At 48.1% G+C, this 15,474-nt stretch overlaps 2 protein-coding genes across 2 annotated transcripts in view; both read left to right on the top strand.

Annotated features, from left to right (window-relative positions):
* The window catches only part of TMEM108 (transmembrane protein 108), a 297,769-nt gene extending 295,883 nt beyond the window's left edge, over window positions 1–1,886 (top strand). The window contains exon 6 of the mRNA XM_082259789.1: window positions 1,422–1,886. Coding sequence (XP_082115915.1) covers window positions 1,422–1,544 — 123 coding nt within the window. The 3' untranslated portion in view covers window positions 1,545–1,886. The remainder of the gene's footprint in view (window positions 1–1,421) is intronic.
* Window positions 1,887–13,336: 11,450 nt separating this feature from the next.
* Window positions 13,337–15,474, top strand: part of BFSP2 (beaded filament structural protein 2) — a 64,111-nt gene continuing 61,973 nt past the window's right edge. The window contains exon 1 of the mRNA XM_082259500.1: window positions 13,337–13,851. Coding sequence (XP_082115626.1) covers window positions 13,396–13,851 — 456 coding nt within the window. The 5' untranslated portion in view covers window positions 13,337–13,395. The remainder of the gene's footprint in view (window positions 13,852–15,474) is intronic.

The following is a 15,474-nucleotide window of genomic DNA, read 5'->3' as shown; positions in this document are numbered from 1 at the left end:
CAAAGGATCTGTGGTTAGTTCTCTAAAATGTTTGGAACAACCTACCTGCCAAATTCCTTTGAAATCAAAAACTATGCACAAGTGTACCTAGAAGAATTGATGATGTTTTGACGGCAAAGGGTGGTCACACCAAATTTTGATATGACTTGGATTTTCTTTCTGTCAATTTCTACTTTGTTAATTGATAAAAATAAACTATTAGCACTTCTATTTCTGAAAGCAATCTTAATTTAAAGCTTTTTCTTTTTACACCTGCCTAAAACTTTTGCACGCTAGTAAATGTCGTATGAATGGTTGGTAGGACCATTGAACATAAAAAATAAGTAAATTGTAAAACACATGAGATGAAATGGACTAGCTCAAGTAACCAGGAGGTTTGGATAAAAATGACATTTTACGCTGGGTTTTGGGGGTCCCTAGGTTACTTAACAGGGGGAGAGGCAGCGCACAGACACCTGGATATATCTGCTAATTACAGAAAGTGCTAAAAGCTTGCTTCCGATGATGCCAATTTATTGTCCCCTTGGCATCATATCTTTATGGGATTCTGGAAAGGAAATGTTTGCACCTAACGCTGTTCACTTACTTTTCCATTTGAAGAATGCAGCAGGATGGTAAGATTTCCTTCATGGCTCTAACTACAGCTCAAGCATAGGTGTGCGCATGGGGTTTGTTGGGTGTGCCTGGGCACCAAAGCTCCCCAAAAGGGTAGATAAAAATGTAAATAATACATTTTTAAAAATGTAAAAGAATAAATAAATAATTAAAAAAAAATGAATGACTCACATGTGCGAAGAGTCATAGGAGGACCCCTGATCCCTTCAAGGCCCTGGCTGGATATTAAGCCATAGGTGTCATTGACCTCCGACAATGGGGTCAATGTGAGCTGATAAGAGCTCATTTCAGCCTTTGGTGGTGGTGGTGGCGGTGTTATTTTTACCTTTCTATGGTGACGGAGAGTGGTTTCATCACATCAAGGACAGTTTTCATCTTCACTTATGGATTGTTTGATATATTTGGACACTCATCATTCTTAGCGCAACTTATATTTTTTTTTAGTTTTTGCATTGTGTATATATTACAAAATAGTTGCTGCTTAATAATTTGATTTATTTAGATTTACACTAGCGCAGTATTTATTTATTTTTGTAATTGATGTGTATACCCCTAGCCCCTGCCTCTGTTGCTCTGTGTTTGAGCTTTGGGGTGCACACCCTAATGCAATAGGCTGCACACACCTATGAGCTCAAGAATGCTATGAGAAAACAGACAGATGCTTTAGACTGAAGCTTACACACAAGTATGAGAAATCAGTTTTAAGTAGTAATAGCCTTTAAACATAATACACGTTATTTTATATGTTATTAAATGATGCAATGTTATGTTATATTGTGATACCAACATATATTTTTTTTCCACAGGATCATCTCTCAGAGCCTCGCTCCCCAGCTAATGGTGATTACCGAAGCACTGGCATGGTCCTTGTCAACCCATTTTGTCAGGAAACACTTTTTTCGGGACGTGAACATGTTTCCAAAATATGATGATCGTTGATATGCTTAGTACTGTACTTTCCATTTAGTTCCAGACATAAACAGCCGGTAATAAAAAAGGACAAGGTGGAAACGCTGTCTCTTTATTTGCTGTAGAAACTGGATAACAGACAGTTAAAACTTTAGTTGATTTTAGTTGACCGCCATCCCTCCAAAAGCACCCTAATGGCAGATTTAAGTATCTACATACACCTATATAATATTAATATGCTTTGTGTACTTCCCTCTTCTCCCCCAATGACTATGTTTTCAGCTGGTTTTCCTAAGATTTGTCATCTTTTTACAATTGTGGTAATACTTTACAGAACAATCTGTGGCTTTATAAATACAGTTATTTATATGTAAAAATGGTGTGTGCCTTCGTTTTTTTATTTATTTACTAAAATGCTAGCTGAATTTCATTTTTTAAATGTAGGAACATATTTTATAGCACTGAAGAACGTGACAATCCCAAGGAATTGAATGCTGATATTTACAAAATATTTACTGATAGTAATTTTGAATAAAATGCTTGGCCTACAGCCACACCACCCTGAATGTGCCTGATCTCATCTGATCTGGGAGTTACGCAGGGTTGGGCCTGGTTAGTACTTGGGATGGGAGACATCGGGAGTAAGATCTTGGTGATTCATAGGATTATTTTTCATTACTATTTAATTTTATCATCTTAAGCCCCGTACACACGTACCGATCGTCGGCCGAACGATCGGCCGTCTTTTGTCTGAGGGCTGTCTTGTCTATTGAAAACTGCAAAAGACTGCACACGAATTTTGTCGGCCAACAACAGCCGACTGCAGAAGTGATGTCATGTGATGGTTAACTTTCCTGGTCTTTTTTCTTTTCTGAGCATGCCCAGTCTTGCAAATCTGCTGTCTGTCGGCCGAATTCTGTACTGACTGGCGAACAATCGGCCGTTCTGGTGTTGGCCAACAAAAATTTTAATGCTTGCATGACAGATTATTTTCGGCCGAAAGTGCGCTGTCGGCTGTCGGAAGCATCATACTAACAAGCCGAAAATCGGCCGATCGTTCGGCGGCCGAATATTTTCGGCCGACAATCGGTACGTGTGTACGGGCCTTTAGTTTTGAGTTTGTGAGTGCTGCACTTGTTATGTTATACACCAGTAATTTCAAATAAACAACACAAAATTACCAGTCTAGGCTCCATGCACACTAGCGTTTTTTTTAAGCTCCTTGAAGCTGTTAGCAGCATTTTTTTCTTGCTCCTAGAAGCTAATTAGTGTTATCCTGTGTCCATGCACATTACATTAGGCTATTAGCGCTTTTTGAGCTTTAGTGATAGGAGCAGAAAAAAAAATGTTTTTTTAGAGTTTCTTGGAGCATTTTTCCTTCCTTCCTAACAGCGTCCCCCCCCCCCCCCCCCCCCTATATAAAAATGCTAATAAAACACATAAAAGTAAGCTCAAGTGAACTCGACCCAACCTGGCCAAAAAAAAACCTAAAAGATAATTTTATTGCCAAGGACCTTCTGTTACCCCCTTTTTATTTGGAAGTGGTTTTGAGGTTACACGGAAAAAAAGAGTTTCGTCGCTTCATATGGACTCTGAATGCAGACAAATATTCAACACCTGTGTTTTTAGGTGGTAGCTCTATGGGAAGCATTACAGAACAATTGACAGCTGTGACCCAATTACTGCATTTAAGGCACTATGCCACAGACTACCATCCACATGTATCCTGAGCCATTTGGCTCAGTATTCTCTATCAGGCATTTGAAAGGTCCTTGGGGAAGACAGCAGCCAACCCAGAGCTTTCACAGGCTAATTTGTAAGTGTGTTTATGGTAAAAGACTTATGGTATGAAAGAGAATGGAGAGATTGGAGCAGAGTAAGTCTTAAAGGAAACTTTTACCATGAGAATATGGAGGCTGCCATTGCTAACTCTCTGAAAATGCTTATTGCCTGGCAGTCATGCCAAGTATTTCCATACTTTGAGTCACTAGTCAAGGAGGAAAATGGTAGTGCTTTAGGAACATATTAAACAAAGGTATCAACAGGGCCGATCCTAGGGTCACAGGCGCCTGGGTGCAGAAATTTTTCTGGCGCCCCCACGTGGGCGTAGTCATCTTACTAACTCCTCCCCTTTACAAATGTTTCTATGGCAATGGCTCAAACATAGAGATGCTCCCCTAAGACGTCTTCCTTACGGCGGGACACTCCCACGATCTCTTAACAATAAACAAATTACAGTAAGAGAAGCAGAGTACTCTAATGGGAACTGGAGGGGGGTCTATCTAATGGACACAGAGAGGGCATCTGTTAGAGAGTCTGTTAGACAGAGCCCCCAAACAGGAGATGGTAAGAGACTGCAGACTTGATACAAGAGATCAATGCATCAATGCAGACTGATCAGTGCCCACCAAATGCAGCCTCATCAGTGCCCACCAAATGCAGCCTACCAGTGCCCACCAAATGCAGCTTACCAGTGCCCACCAAATGCAGCCTACCAGTGCCCACCAAATGCAGCCTACCAGTGCCAACCAAATGCAGCCTACCAGTGCCCACCAAATGCAGCCTACCAGTGCCCACCAAATGCAGCCTACCAAATGCAGCCTTATCAGTGCCCACCAAATGGACATGGTACAGGGGGAGATGGTTAGAGGCTGTGGACATGGTACAGGGGTGAAATGGTTAGAGGCTGTGGACATGGTACAGGGGGAGATGGTTAGAGGCTGTGGACATGGTACAGGGGGGAGATTGTTAGAGGCTGTGGACATGGTACAGGGGGGAGATGGTTAGAGGCTGCGGACATGGTACAGGGGGGGGGGAGATGTCTGAGGCTGCGGACATGGTACGGGGGGGGGAGATGTCTGAGGCTGCGGACATGGTACAGTGGGGGAGATCTGCGGGCATGGTACAGGGGGGAGATGTCTGAGGCTGCAGACATGGTACAGGGGTGAGATGTCTGAGGCTGCAGGCATGGTACAGGGGGGAGATGTCTGAGGCTGCGGACATGGTACAGGGGGGAGATGTCTGAGGCTGCGGGCATGGTACAGCGGGAGATGGTTAGAGGCTGTGGACACGGTACAGGGGGAGATGGTTAGAGGCTGTGGACATGGTACAGGGGGAGATGGTTAGAGGCTGTGGACATGGTACAGGGGGGAGATTGTTAGAGGCTTTGGACATGGTACAGGGGGAGATGGTTAGAGGCTGTGGACATGGTACAGGGGGGAGATTGCTAGAGGCTTTGGACATGGTACTGGGGGGGGAGATGTCTGAGGCTGCGGACATGGTACAGGGGGGGGGGGGAGATGTCTGAGGCTGCGGACATGGTACAGGGGGGGGGGGGGAGATGTCTGAGGCTGCGGACATGGTACAGTGGGGGAGATGTCTGAGGCTGCGGGCATGGTACAGGGGGGGAGATGTCTGAGGCTGCAGACATGGTACAGGGGGGAGATGTCTGAGGCTGTGGACATGGTACAGGGAGGAGATGTCTGAGGCTGCAGACATGGTACAGGGGGGAGATGTCTGAGGCTGCGGACATGGTACAGGGGGGAGATGTCTGAGGCTGCGGACATGGTACAGGGGGGAGATGTCTGAGGCTGCGGACATGGTACAGGGGGGAGATGTCTGAGGCTGCGGACATGGTACAAGGGGGAGATGTCTGAGGCTGCGGGCATGGTACAGGGGGGAGATTTTTGAGGCTGTGGACATGGAACAGGGGGGAGATATCTGAGGCTGCGGACATGGTACAGGGGGGGGTAGATGTCTGAGGCTGCGGACATGGTACAGTGGGGGAGATGTCTGAGGCTGCGGGCATGGTACAGTGGGGGAGATGTCTGAGGCTACGGGCATGGTACAGGGGGGAGATGTCTGAGGCTGCGGGCATGGTACAGGGGGGAGATGTCTGAGGCTGCGGGCATGGTACAGGGGGGAGATGTCTGAGGCTGTGGACATGGAACAGGGGGGAGATATCTGAGGCTGCGGACATAATACAGGGGGGGGGAGATATCTGAGGCTGCGGACATGGTACAGGGGGGGGGGTAGATGTCTGAGGCTGCGGACATGGTACAGGGGGGAGATGTCTGAGGCTGCAGGCATGGTACAGGGGGGAGATGTCTGAGGCTGCGGACATGGTACAGGGGGGAGATGTCTGAGGCTGCAGGCATGGTACAGGGGGAGATGTCTGAGGCTGCGGGCATGGTACAGCGGGAGATGGTTAGAGGCTGTGGACATGGTACAGGGGGAGATGGTTAGAGGCTGTGGACATGGTACAGGGGGGAGATTGTTAGAGGCTGTGGACATGGTACAGCGGGGAGATTGTTAGAGGCTGCGGACATGGTACAGTGGGGGAGATGTCTGAGGCTGCGGGCATGGTACAGTGGGGGAGATGTCTGAGGCTGCCGGCATGGTACAGGGGGGAGATGTCTGAGGCTGCGGGCATGGTACAGGGGGGAGATGTCTGAGGCTGCGGGCATGGTACAGGGGGGAGATGTCTGAGGCTGCAGACATGGTACAGGGGGGGGGGGGATGTCTGAGGCTGCGGACATGGTACAGGGGGGGGGGGAGATGTCTGAGGCTGCGGACATGGTACAGTGGGGGAGATATCTGAGGCTGCGGGCATGGTACAGGGGGGGAGATGTCTGAGGCTGCAGACATGGTACAGGGGGGAGATGTCTGAGGCTGCAGACATGGTACAGGGGGGAGATGTCTGAGGATGCGGACATGGTACAGGGGGGAGATGTCTGAGGCTGCGGGCATGGTACAAGGGGGAGATGTCTGAGGCTGCAGGCATGGTACAGGGGGGAGATGTCTGAGGCTGTGGACATGGAACAGGGGGGAGATATCTGAGGCTGCGGGCATGGTACAGGGGGGGGGGGGGGTAGATGTCTGAGGCTGCGGACATGGTACAGTGGGGGAGATGTCTGAGGCTGCGGGCATGGTACAGTGGGGGAGATGTCTGAGGCTTCGGGCATGGTACAGGGGGGAGATGTCTGAGGCTGCAGGCATGGTACAGGGGGGAGATGTCTGAGGCTGCGGGCATGGTACAGGGGGGAGATGTCTGAGGCTGCAGGCATGGTACAGGGGGGAGATGTCTGAGGCTGTGGACATGGTACAGGGGGGAGATGTCTGAGGCTGCAGGCATGGTACAGGGGGGAGATGTCTGAGGCTGCGGACATGGTACAGGGGGGAGATGTCTGAGGCTGCAGGCATGGTACAGGGGGAGATGTCTGAGGCTGCGGGCATGGTACAGCGGGAGATGGTTAGAGGCTGTGGACATGGTACAGGGGGAGATGGTTAGAGGCTGTGGACATGGTACAGGGGGAGATGGTTAGAGGCTGTGGACATGGTACAGGGGGGAGATTGTTAGAGGCTGTGGACATGGTACAGGGGGGAGATTGTTAGAGGCTGCGGACATGGTACAGGGGGGGGAGATGTCTGAGGCTGCGGACATGGTACAGGGGGGGGGAGATGTCTGAGGCTGCGGGCATGGTACAGGGGGGGAGATGTCTGAGGCTGCAGACATGGTACAGGGGGGAGATGTCTGAGGCTGCGGACATGGTACAGGGGGGAGATGTCTGAGGCTGCGGGCATGGTACAGGGGGGAGATGTCTGAGGCTGTGGACATGGAACAGGGGGGAGATATCTGAGGCTGCGGACATGGTACAGGGGGGGGTAGATGTCTGAGGCTGCGGACATGGTACAGTGGGGGAGATGTCTGAGGCTGCGGGCATGGTACAGTGGGGGAGATGTCTGAGGCTGCGGGCATGGTACAGTGGGGGAGATGTCTGAGGCTGCGGGCATGGTACAGTGGGGGAGATGTCTGAGGCTGCGGGCATGGTACAGGGGGGAGATGTCTGAGGCTGCGGGCATGGTACAGGGGGGAGATGTCTGAGGCTGCAGACATGGTACAGGGGGGGGGGAGATGTCTGAGGCTGCGGACATGGTACAGGGGGGGGAGATGTCTGAGCCTGCGGACATGGTAAAGTGGGGGAGATGTCTGAGGCTGCGGGCATGGTACAGGGGGGAGATGTCTGAGGCTGCAGACATGGTACCGGGGGGAGATGTCTGAGGCTGCAGACATGGTACAGGGGGGAGATGTCTGAGGCTGCGGACATGGTACAGGGGGGAGATGTCTGAGGCTGCGGGCATGGTACAAGGGGGAGATGTCTGAGGCTGCGGGCATGGTACAAGGGGGAGATGTCTGAGGCTGCGGGCATGGTACAGGGGGGAGATGTCTGAGGCTGTGGACATGGAACAGGGGGGAGATATCTGAGGCTGCGGACATGGTACAGGGGGGGGGGGTAGATGTCTGAGGCTGCGGACATGGTACAGTGGGGGAGATGTCTGAGGCTGCGGGCATGGTACAGTGGGGGAGATGTCTGAGGCTGCGGGGCATGGTACAGGGGGGAGATGTCTGAGGCTGCGGGCATGGTACAGGGGGGAGATGTCTGAGGCTGCGGGCATGGTACAGGGGGGAGATGTCTGAGGCTGTGGACATGGAACAGGGGGGAGATATCTGAGGCTGCGAACATGGTACAAGGGGGGGGGGGTAGATGTCTGAGGCTGCGGACATGGTACAGTGGGGGAGATGTCTGAGGCTGCGGGCATGGTACAGTGGGGGAGATGTCTGAGGCTGCGGGCATGGTACAGGGGGGAGATGTCTGAGGCTGCGGGCATGGTACAGGGGGGAGATGTCTGAGGCTGCGGGCATGGTACAGGGGGGAGATGTCTGAGGCTGCAGACATGGTACAGGGGGGAGATGTCTGAGGCTGCAGGCATGGTACAGGGGGGAGATGTCTGAGGCTGCGGACATGGTACAGGGGGGAGATGTCTGAGGCTGCAGGCATGGTACAGGGGGAGATGTCTGAGGCTGCGGGCATGGTACAGCGGGAGATGGTTAGAGGCTGTGGACATGGTACAGGGGGAGATGGTTAGAGGCTGTGGACATGGTACAGGGGGGAGATTGTTAGAGGCTGTGGACATGGTACAGCGGGGAGATTGTTAGAGGCTGCGGACATGGTACAGGGGGGAGATTGTTAGAGGCTGCGGACATGGTACAGGGGGGGGGGGGAGATGTCTGAGGCTGCGGACATGGTACAGGTGGGGGGGGAGATGTCTGAGGCTGCGGACATGGTACAGTGGGGGAGATGTCTGAGGCTGCGGGCATGGTACAGGGGGGGAGATGTCTGAGGCTGCAGACATGGTACAGGGGGGAGATGTCTGAGGCTGCGGACATGGTACAGGGGGGAGATGTCTGAGGCTGCGGACATGGTACAGGGGGGAGATGTCTGAGGCTGCGGACATGGTACAGGGGGGAGATGTCTGAGGCTGCGGGTATGGTACAGGGGGGAGATGTCTGAGGCTGCAGACATGGTACAGGGGGGAGATGTCTGAGGCTGCGGGCATGGTACAGGGGGGAGATGTCTGAGGCTGCGGGCATGGTACAGGGGGGAGATGTCTGAGGCTGTGGACATGGAGCAGGGGGGAGATATCTGAGGCTGCGGACATGGTACAGGGGGGGGGAGATGTCTGAGGCTGCGGACATGGTACAGGGGGAGACGTCTGAGGCTGCGGACATGGTACAGGGGGAGACGTCTGAGGCTGCGGGCATGGTACAGGGGGAGACGTCTGAGGCTGCGGGCATGGTACAGGGGGAGACGTCTGAGGCTGCGGACATGGTACAGGGGGAGACGTCTGAGGCTGCGGACATGCTACAGGGGGAGACGTCTGAGGCTGCGGGCATGCTACAGGGGGAGACGTCTGAGGCTGCGGGCATGCTACAGGGGGAGACGTCTGAGCCTGCTGGCATGCTACAGGGGGAGGTGGTCAGAAGCTGTGGAGGGGTCTTACCTGGCCGTGATGAGAGGCACGCGCCACTGCAGTTTACTTTAGATTTAAAAATGGCGCCCCGCCGGCGCCATTACATCACTGCTGACAGAGAGGACAGGAGGCGGGACTGCTGATTACTTAGCTGAGAGGAGACAGGACGGAGAGGAGGCGGGGCGGAGGCGGGACGAAGTTGTTAGCTGGGAGGAGGCGGTATGCAGAGAAGACATCCTCGGGTCTGAGAGGAGGCGGGGCGGAGGCGGGACGAAGTGCTTAGCTGGGAGGAGGCAGGATGGAGAGAAGACATCCTCGGTCTGAGAGGAGGCGGGGCGGAGGCGGGACGAACTGCTTAGCTGGGAGGAGGCGGGACGGAGGTCGAGCATAATTGTAATAATGCAGAGCTTGCTGATTACATTTTTTCTCTACCTCCGTCCCGTCTCCTCCCAGCTAAGCAATCCGTCCCGCCTCCTCTCAGACCCGAGAATGTCTTCTCTCCATCCCGCCTCCTCCCAGCTAAGCAACCAGTCCTGCTGCCTCCTCTCTGTCAGCTGTGTATTAAATTTTAGAACACCGGCACAGTCACTGGAGCTTCGGCGCCCCTCCTCCGCCTCAGCTCGTGGTGCCTGGGTGCGATGCACCCCGTGCACCCGCCTCGGACCGGCCCTGGGTATCACACTGCTTTCCAATGGAAAACTAATATAGAAAAGTGAAGGTTAAACTTGGGTGGCTAAACCGTAACATAAAAAGTCTTAGTCAAGACAAAAAATGGCCTTAAAAAAATATATATATATAAAGGGGGTGGGGATGATAAGGGACTATGTCCAAGAATTTGCTGATGAAAATAGTATCATTAGCAGTATTTAGCATGGGTTTACGAAGGGTCATTCCTGCCAGACAAATCTGTTCGAATTCTACGAAGAAGTGAGCTGCCATCTAGATAGGGGAAGGCCTGTGGTTGTGGTGTATCTGGATTTTGCAAAAGCATTTGATGCAGTTCTCCATAAAAGCTTAATCTACGAACTGAGGTCTGTAGGCATGGACCATAGAGTTTATTCATGGATAGAAAACTGGTTACAGGGATGTGCCCAAAGGGTGGTGATAAATGTGTACTCAGACTGGAGTGGTAAGTGGATATCCCAAGGCTCTATCTTGGGACCAATTCTGTTTAATTGATTCATAAATGATATAGAGGTCGGTATAAATAGCTCGATCTCAGTTTTTGCGGAAAACACAAAAATAAGGAGGGCAATAACTTCACATCAGGATATAGAATTTTACAGGAAGACCTAAATAGAAAAATGGGGTGGGCAAATGATGTTTAATGTTAAAAGTGATGCACTTAGGGGCTAAAATTATATACCCAAACTACTCACTGGGGGGGGGGGGGACATCTGGGGGTCCTCGTATAAGACAGACTGAACAAAAGCAGGCAATGTCAAGCTGCAACTAGCAAACCTAGCAGACTGTTAGCTTGCATAAAAAAAGGGAATTTACTCCAGAGATAAAAGGACAATCTTGCCACAGAGTTATAAAACTCTTGATCGGCCACATCTAGAGTATTCGGTACAGCTCTGGTCACCAGTCCTCAAGAAGGGTGTGCTGGAGCTGGAGAGAGTCCATAAAAGGAAAACTAAATTAATAAGTGGACTGGAGGACCTTAATTATTAGGAACGACTACAAACACTAAATCTTTTCTCCCTGGAGAGACATTTTAGAGGAGATGTGATAGCGATATACAAACGCTGGGATCAATGGTGATCCCAGCGTAGGAAGAAAACCTTTTACGCTCAGGTAGTGTACGAGGACACGGGGCCACACAATGAGATTGAAGAAGAAGCGGTTTAACCTTCAGCTGCGTAGAGGGTTTTTCACTATCAGGGCAATAAGGATGTGGAACTCTTTTCCACAATTGGTTATGTCAGCGGGGGCGGAGCCGAAAGCTTCTGTTATTGTAGTACCGCCGCTGCGCCGCTGGCCTACACTGCAGTGCACTGGTTGCTATCGCCGCCTGGTGTCTAGCAACCAGTGACATCACCTGAGGAGTAGGAGAGCGAGGCCCCAGCATTCACAGCGGAGTCTTCTTCCTCCTCCACCGCGCGCCTAGTTGAGTGTTGGCTTCACCCACCTTCTTTTTGCAGAGACTCACTCTAGAGAATAAAATAGAGTTTGTTGCAATACTTTATCACACCGTATTTGCGCAGCAGTCTTACAAAAACAATATTTTGGGAAAAAATACACTTATGTGAATAAAAAAAAATAAGAAAATATTAAAGTTAGCCCAATTTTTTTCTCTAATGTGAAAGATGATGTTATGCCGAGTAAATAGATACCTAACATGTCATGCTTCAAAATTGCGCACGCTGGTGGAATGCCAACAAACTTTGGTACTTAAAAATCTCCATAGGCGTCGCTTTAAAAATTTCTACAGGTTACCAGTTTCAGTTACAGAAGAGGTCTAGTGCTAGAATTATTGCTGTCGCTGTACCAATCACAGTGATACCTCACATGTGCGGTTTGAACACCGTTTACATATGTGGACGTGACTTGCCTATGTGTTCACTTCTACGCGCAAGCTCAAAGGGCTGGGGTGCGTAAAATTATTATTTTTTTTTTTTTTTTATTTGTTATTTTTACACTGTCCTTTTAAAAATATTTTTTTATTCCTATTACAAGGAATGTAAACATCCCTTGTAATAGAAATAGCAGGACAGGTCCTCCTTGATGTGAGATCTGGGGTCAAAAAGTCCTCACATCTTACATTTACACTTAAATGCAATTTAAAAAAAAATGTATATACAAAAAATTTGTACCTTTAATGCCGTTGGGCGGAAGCGATATTTGACATCGCTCTGGTCCTCCATGGGTGTGGAGTGGGGGCCATCTTGCCCTCACTCGACTTCCTGCCCATCCACACAGCGGATCGGATCGTTTTCCCCGCTACCGATGGCTCCGGTAAGCAGGGAAAATGACCGGGAAGCGGCGGGAAGGGGGTGGGCACCTCTCCCACCGCCCCCTTAAAAGTGATCCCGTGGCGGATCTGCCACTGGGACCATTTTTATCATAAAGAGGAGCGTCCGCCGGTTAGGACCGCATAATACAGTTCTGTAAGCAACACCTTATTTTCTGGCAGTGACCCTCCCGAGACTAGACTCTGGATCCGCCCCTACACACATACACCTTCACAGGTTGAACTGGATGAACTATTTTTTTTATTCAGCCTTAGCTACTATGAAACTACTATGATCGAGAAGAGTATACAGATTAGGAGTACTTTGAGCTTTAAATCTGCATAAGTTTTTTGGGTCAGTGACTTAAATTACTGAAGCCAAAGACAGCTAGGCAAATATTGATCTCAGTACATATTATTATTTTTTTAAAATATTAAAACATTTTTATTGAAAAAAAAATCAAGTATATTATGCCTTCTGCACCTTTCTCCTGCACAATATTGTGTCCTCTTACTAAACAAGCAGAAAAGTATCTAGTTTTTCTTATCTCTTAACCCCTACCTGCTTATGGATAACAAAGGAAATATCTGTTGCTTGGCTTGGCTAGCTCGTATTGTTCATTTGCAATTGTACAGTATATTAATATGGTCAGCTTCAGTGAAGCATGCAAATAAATGAATTATTTAAAGTGCTTTAAGACAATATAAAGTAGGGAGGTAAAACCTGCTTGCTTGGTAATCAGGTGCTGAAACATTTGTAAGAGCACAGATTTACATTACACCTATATGTAAATGATTTGATAAGCCTCTTTTTTCATTGTCCATACAGATTGTCAGGTATAAATTGTGTCTAATGACCGTTTGCCATTGGTCATTTATTTACAGCACACAGATTATTCCTGAAATGAACTGCTGAGCTAGTGGATGCTGTTGAACAATGACACCGAATTCTTCATTACAAATAGTGCAAACACCACATTCTAGAAATGCATTCGACAAAATGTAATCCCAAAAATGCAATAACAACAAAAAAAACAATGTAACGTGGAGAAGGGAATCCAGAGTTTCTCAGAACAGGGACAGTGTGGTGAGATCTTCCTGCAGCAATGCCCTTACCAAGGCGTAGATCATCTATCTTGGGGCAACAGCCCCCTTTGTCTTCTGCTGACTGTTCTGGGGTTACCAACCGTAGGGTTAGCATCGGCAGTGCCAGCAACCTACCCAGGCCTCCTGGGGTGTATGTAGGATGTGTACCAACTGGGGGTGTAAGTAGCCTTGGTACTCGAGTATCTCGACGGGCTCTTGGCATCAGCAGTGTTTTTATGCAGGGATTACGTAGCTCTGGCCCACCTGTTCCTGTATCTCAAGGTTTGGAGAGAGGAAGAGCTCCCAATTTTGAATCTTTGAATGGTTGCCTGGTGGAGTATATAGATAAAGTAAGAGCCCTAGAACAGGTGAACCGTGAGCTTGAAGAACATATCAGAGTATATCTGGACAAAAAGGCATCAACTGTGAGCAGTTGGGGATCACTCAGAGAGAACTGGGAAAATATATATCATCAGGTAAGTGATCTGCTTTTTCTCTGATATGATTTTTGTAATTCTGTAAGAGTAACAGACTTTTACTCTGTTTTCTGTGCATGTAAATACTTGTTATACATTTTTCCCACATAAATGTATAAAATAATATAATTGCATACACATTTTTTGGAGCCCCCTTATTTTATGTTAAATACTTATTTACAACATAGAATAGTTATTTTGCAGCACAACAGACTCTTGTGGAATGAATGTCCTACTTGCACCAATATAATAATTATGTTGTCACAAAATGAGTACCGTGTTTCCCCGAAAATAAGACAGGGTCTTATATTTATTTTGGCTACAAAAATCATACTAGGGCTTATTTTCAGGGGATGTCTTATTTATTTACGGTATGTACAATGACAATCTTAATGTGATTGTAACCCTAAAATAAATAAATATTCTGATCCTTTAAAGCATGATAGACAGCACAGTGCTTGTGCTGTGTCATTTAGCCCTCTCTATGTTCTAAAAAACCTCTAATAAAAAAATAAAATGTTAAAAAAAAGTTCTCTCCCCCTCTCAGCTGAGAAGTCAGCAGTTATGACATTCTGTAATCCCAAAAATAAACCTTGGATAAAGTCATTGTAAAATTATGTAATCGATTTTGTAAAAAGATTATGTAATGTGCAGTGTATCTCCTTTTGTAACTTTATTGTGGAAAAAACCTTATTTACAGCACTGCTGGGCACTCATGTGACCCTCCGGAGCTCTATTTTCCCTCTCCGAATACTGCAGACGGAGGGGCTGAGATCAAGGATTTTGATAGGTCTTATTTTCGGGGTAGGGCTTATTTTCAGGGAAACAGGGTATTATTTATTTTATTATTATTAGTCATAGGGTTAATAATATTATGAATAATAATGTTTTTCCATTAAACTGGCTATTGTATTTAAAAAGGGGGGTAATAGATGCTGTTTCTTCTAATGTTCTTTCTTGCTGATACTGACTGATATCTAATATAATATAGTGAAGTTAATTATTTACATTTTGGAATCACTCAGCCTTCCCATTAATAGATACTTGTGTTCAAGTACAGCGCCACATTAATAAAGGACCCTAAATAAATGAGTAAACAAAGTCCATAAAGTCCGTCTGAAACTGGTGCTGAGGTGCAGAAATAAATACAAATGAATTCCAACACCGTGAGTGCAGACACAATCCTGATGATCACCATAAATAAGGTAGTCTCCTTACCAGATTTTTAGACCCCCTGTTACGGAAGGTCCACCGAGCATGAGGTATAAAAACGATCACCAGTGAAGGGTCCACTCCAAATCAACATCCAGTCCACCACGGAATGTTCATACAGGACAGTACAACCTTGTAAGCTTCATAAACCCCAAATGATGGACATTGATGTTCCTTGCCCACCTGTTGGCAGCCAACTACTTACTTTAACTTAAAGTGACACCAAACAATATCCGTATTCTCTAAAAACAATCTATATACATCCACTTCTTAATAGGCCTGTCATCTATTTTTCATTAAATTGTTTCATACTGTGTCTTTCTGTTCCCTTGTTATGTTCTCCATAAACTCCCAAACCTTTGCTTTTCCCCTCCTACTTTCATTTGTCTGGAACAAGCAGTGCACATTAGT

The sequence above is a fragment of the Pelophylax lessonae genome, assembly GCF_965119305.1.
Source record: "Pelophylax lessonae genome assembly, chromosome: 5".
In the NCBI taxonomy this organism is placed as follows: domain Eukaryota; kingdom Metazoa; phylum Chordata; class Amphibia; order Anura; family Ranidae; genus Pelophylax; species Pelophylax lessonae.
Note: the sequence above shows the minus strand (reverse complement) of the source record. Positions and strands in the feature narration are given on the sequence as shown.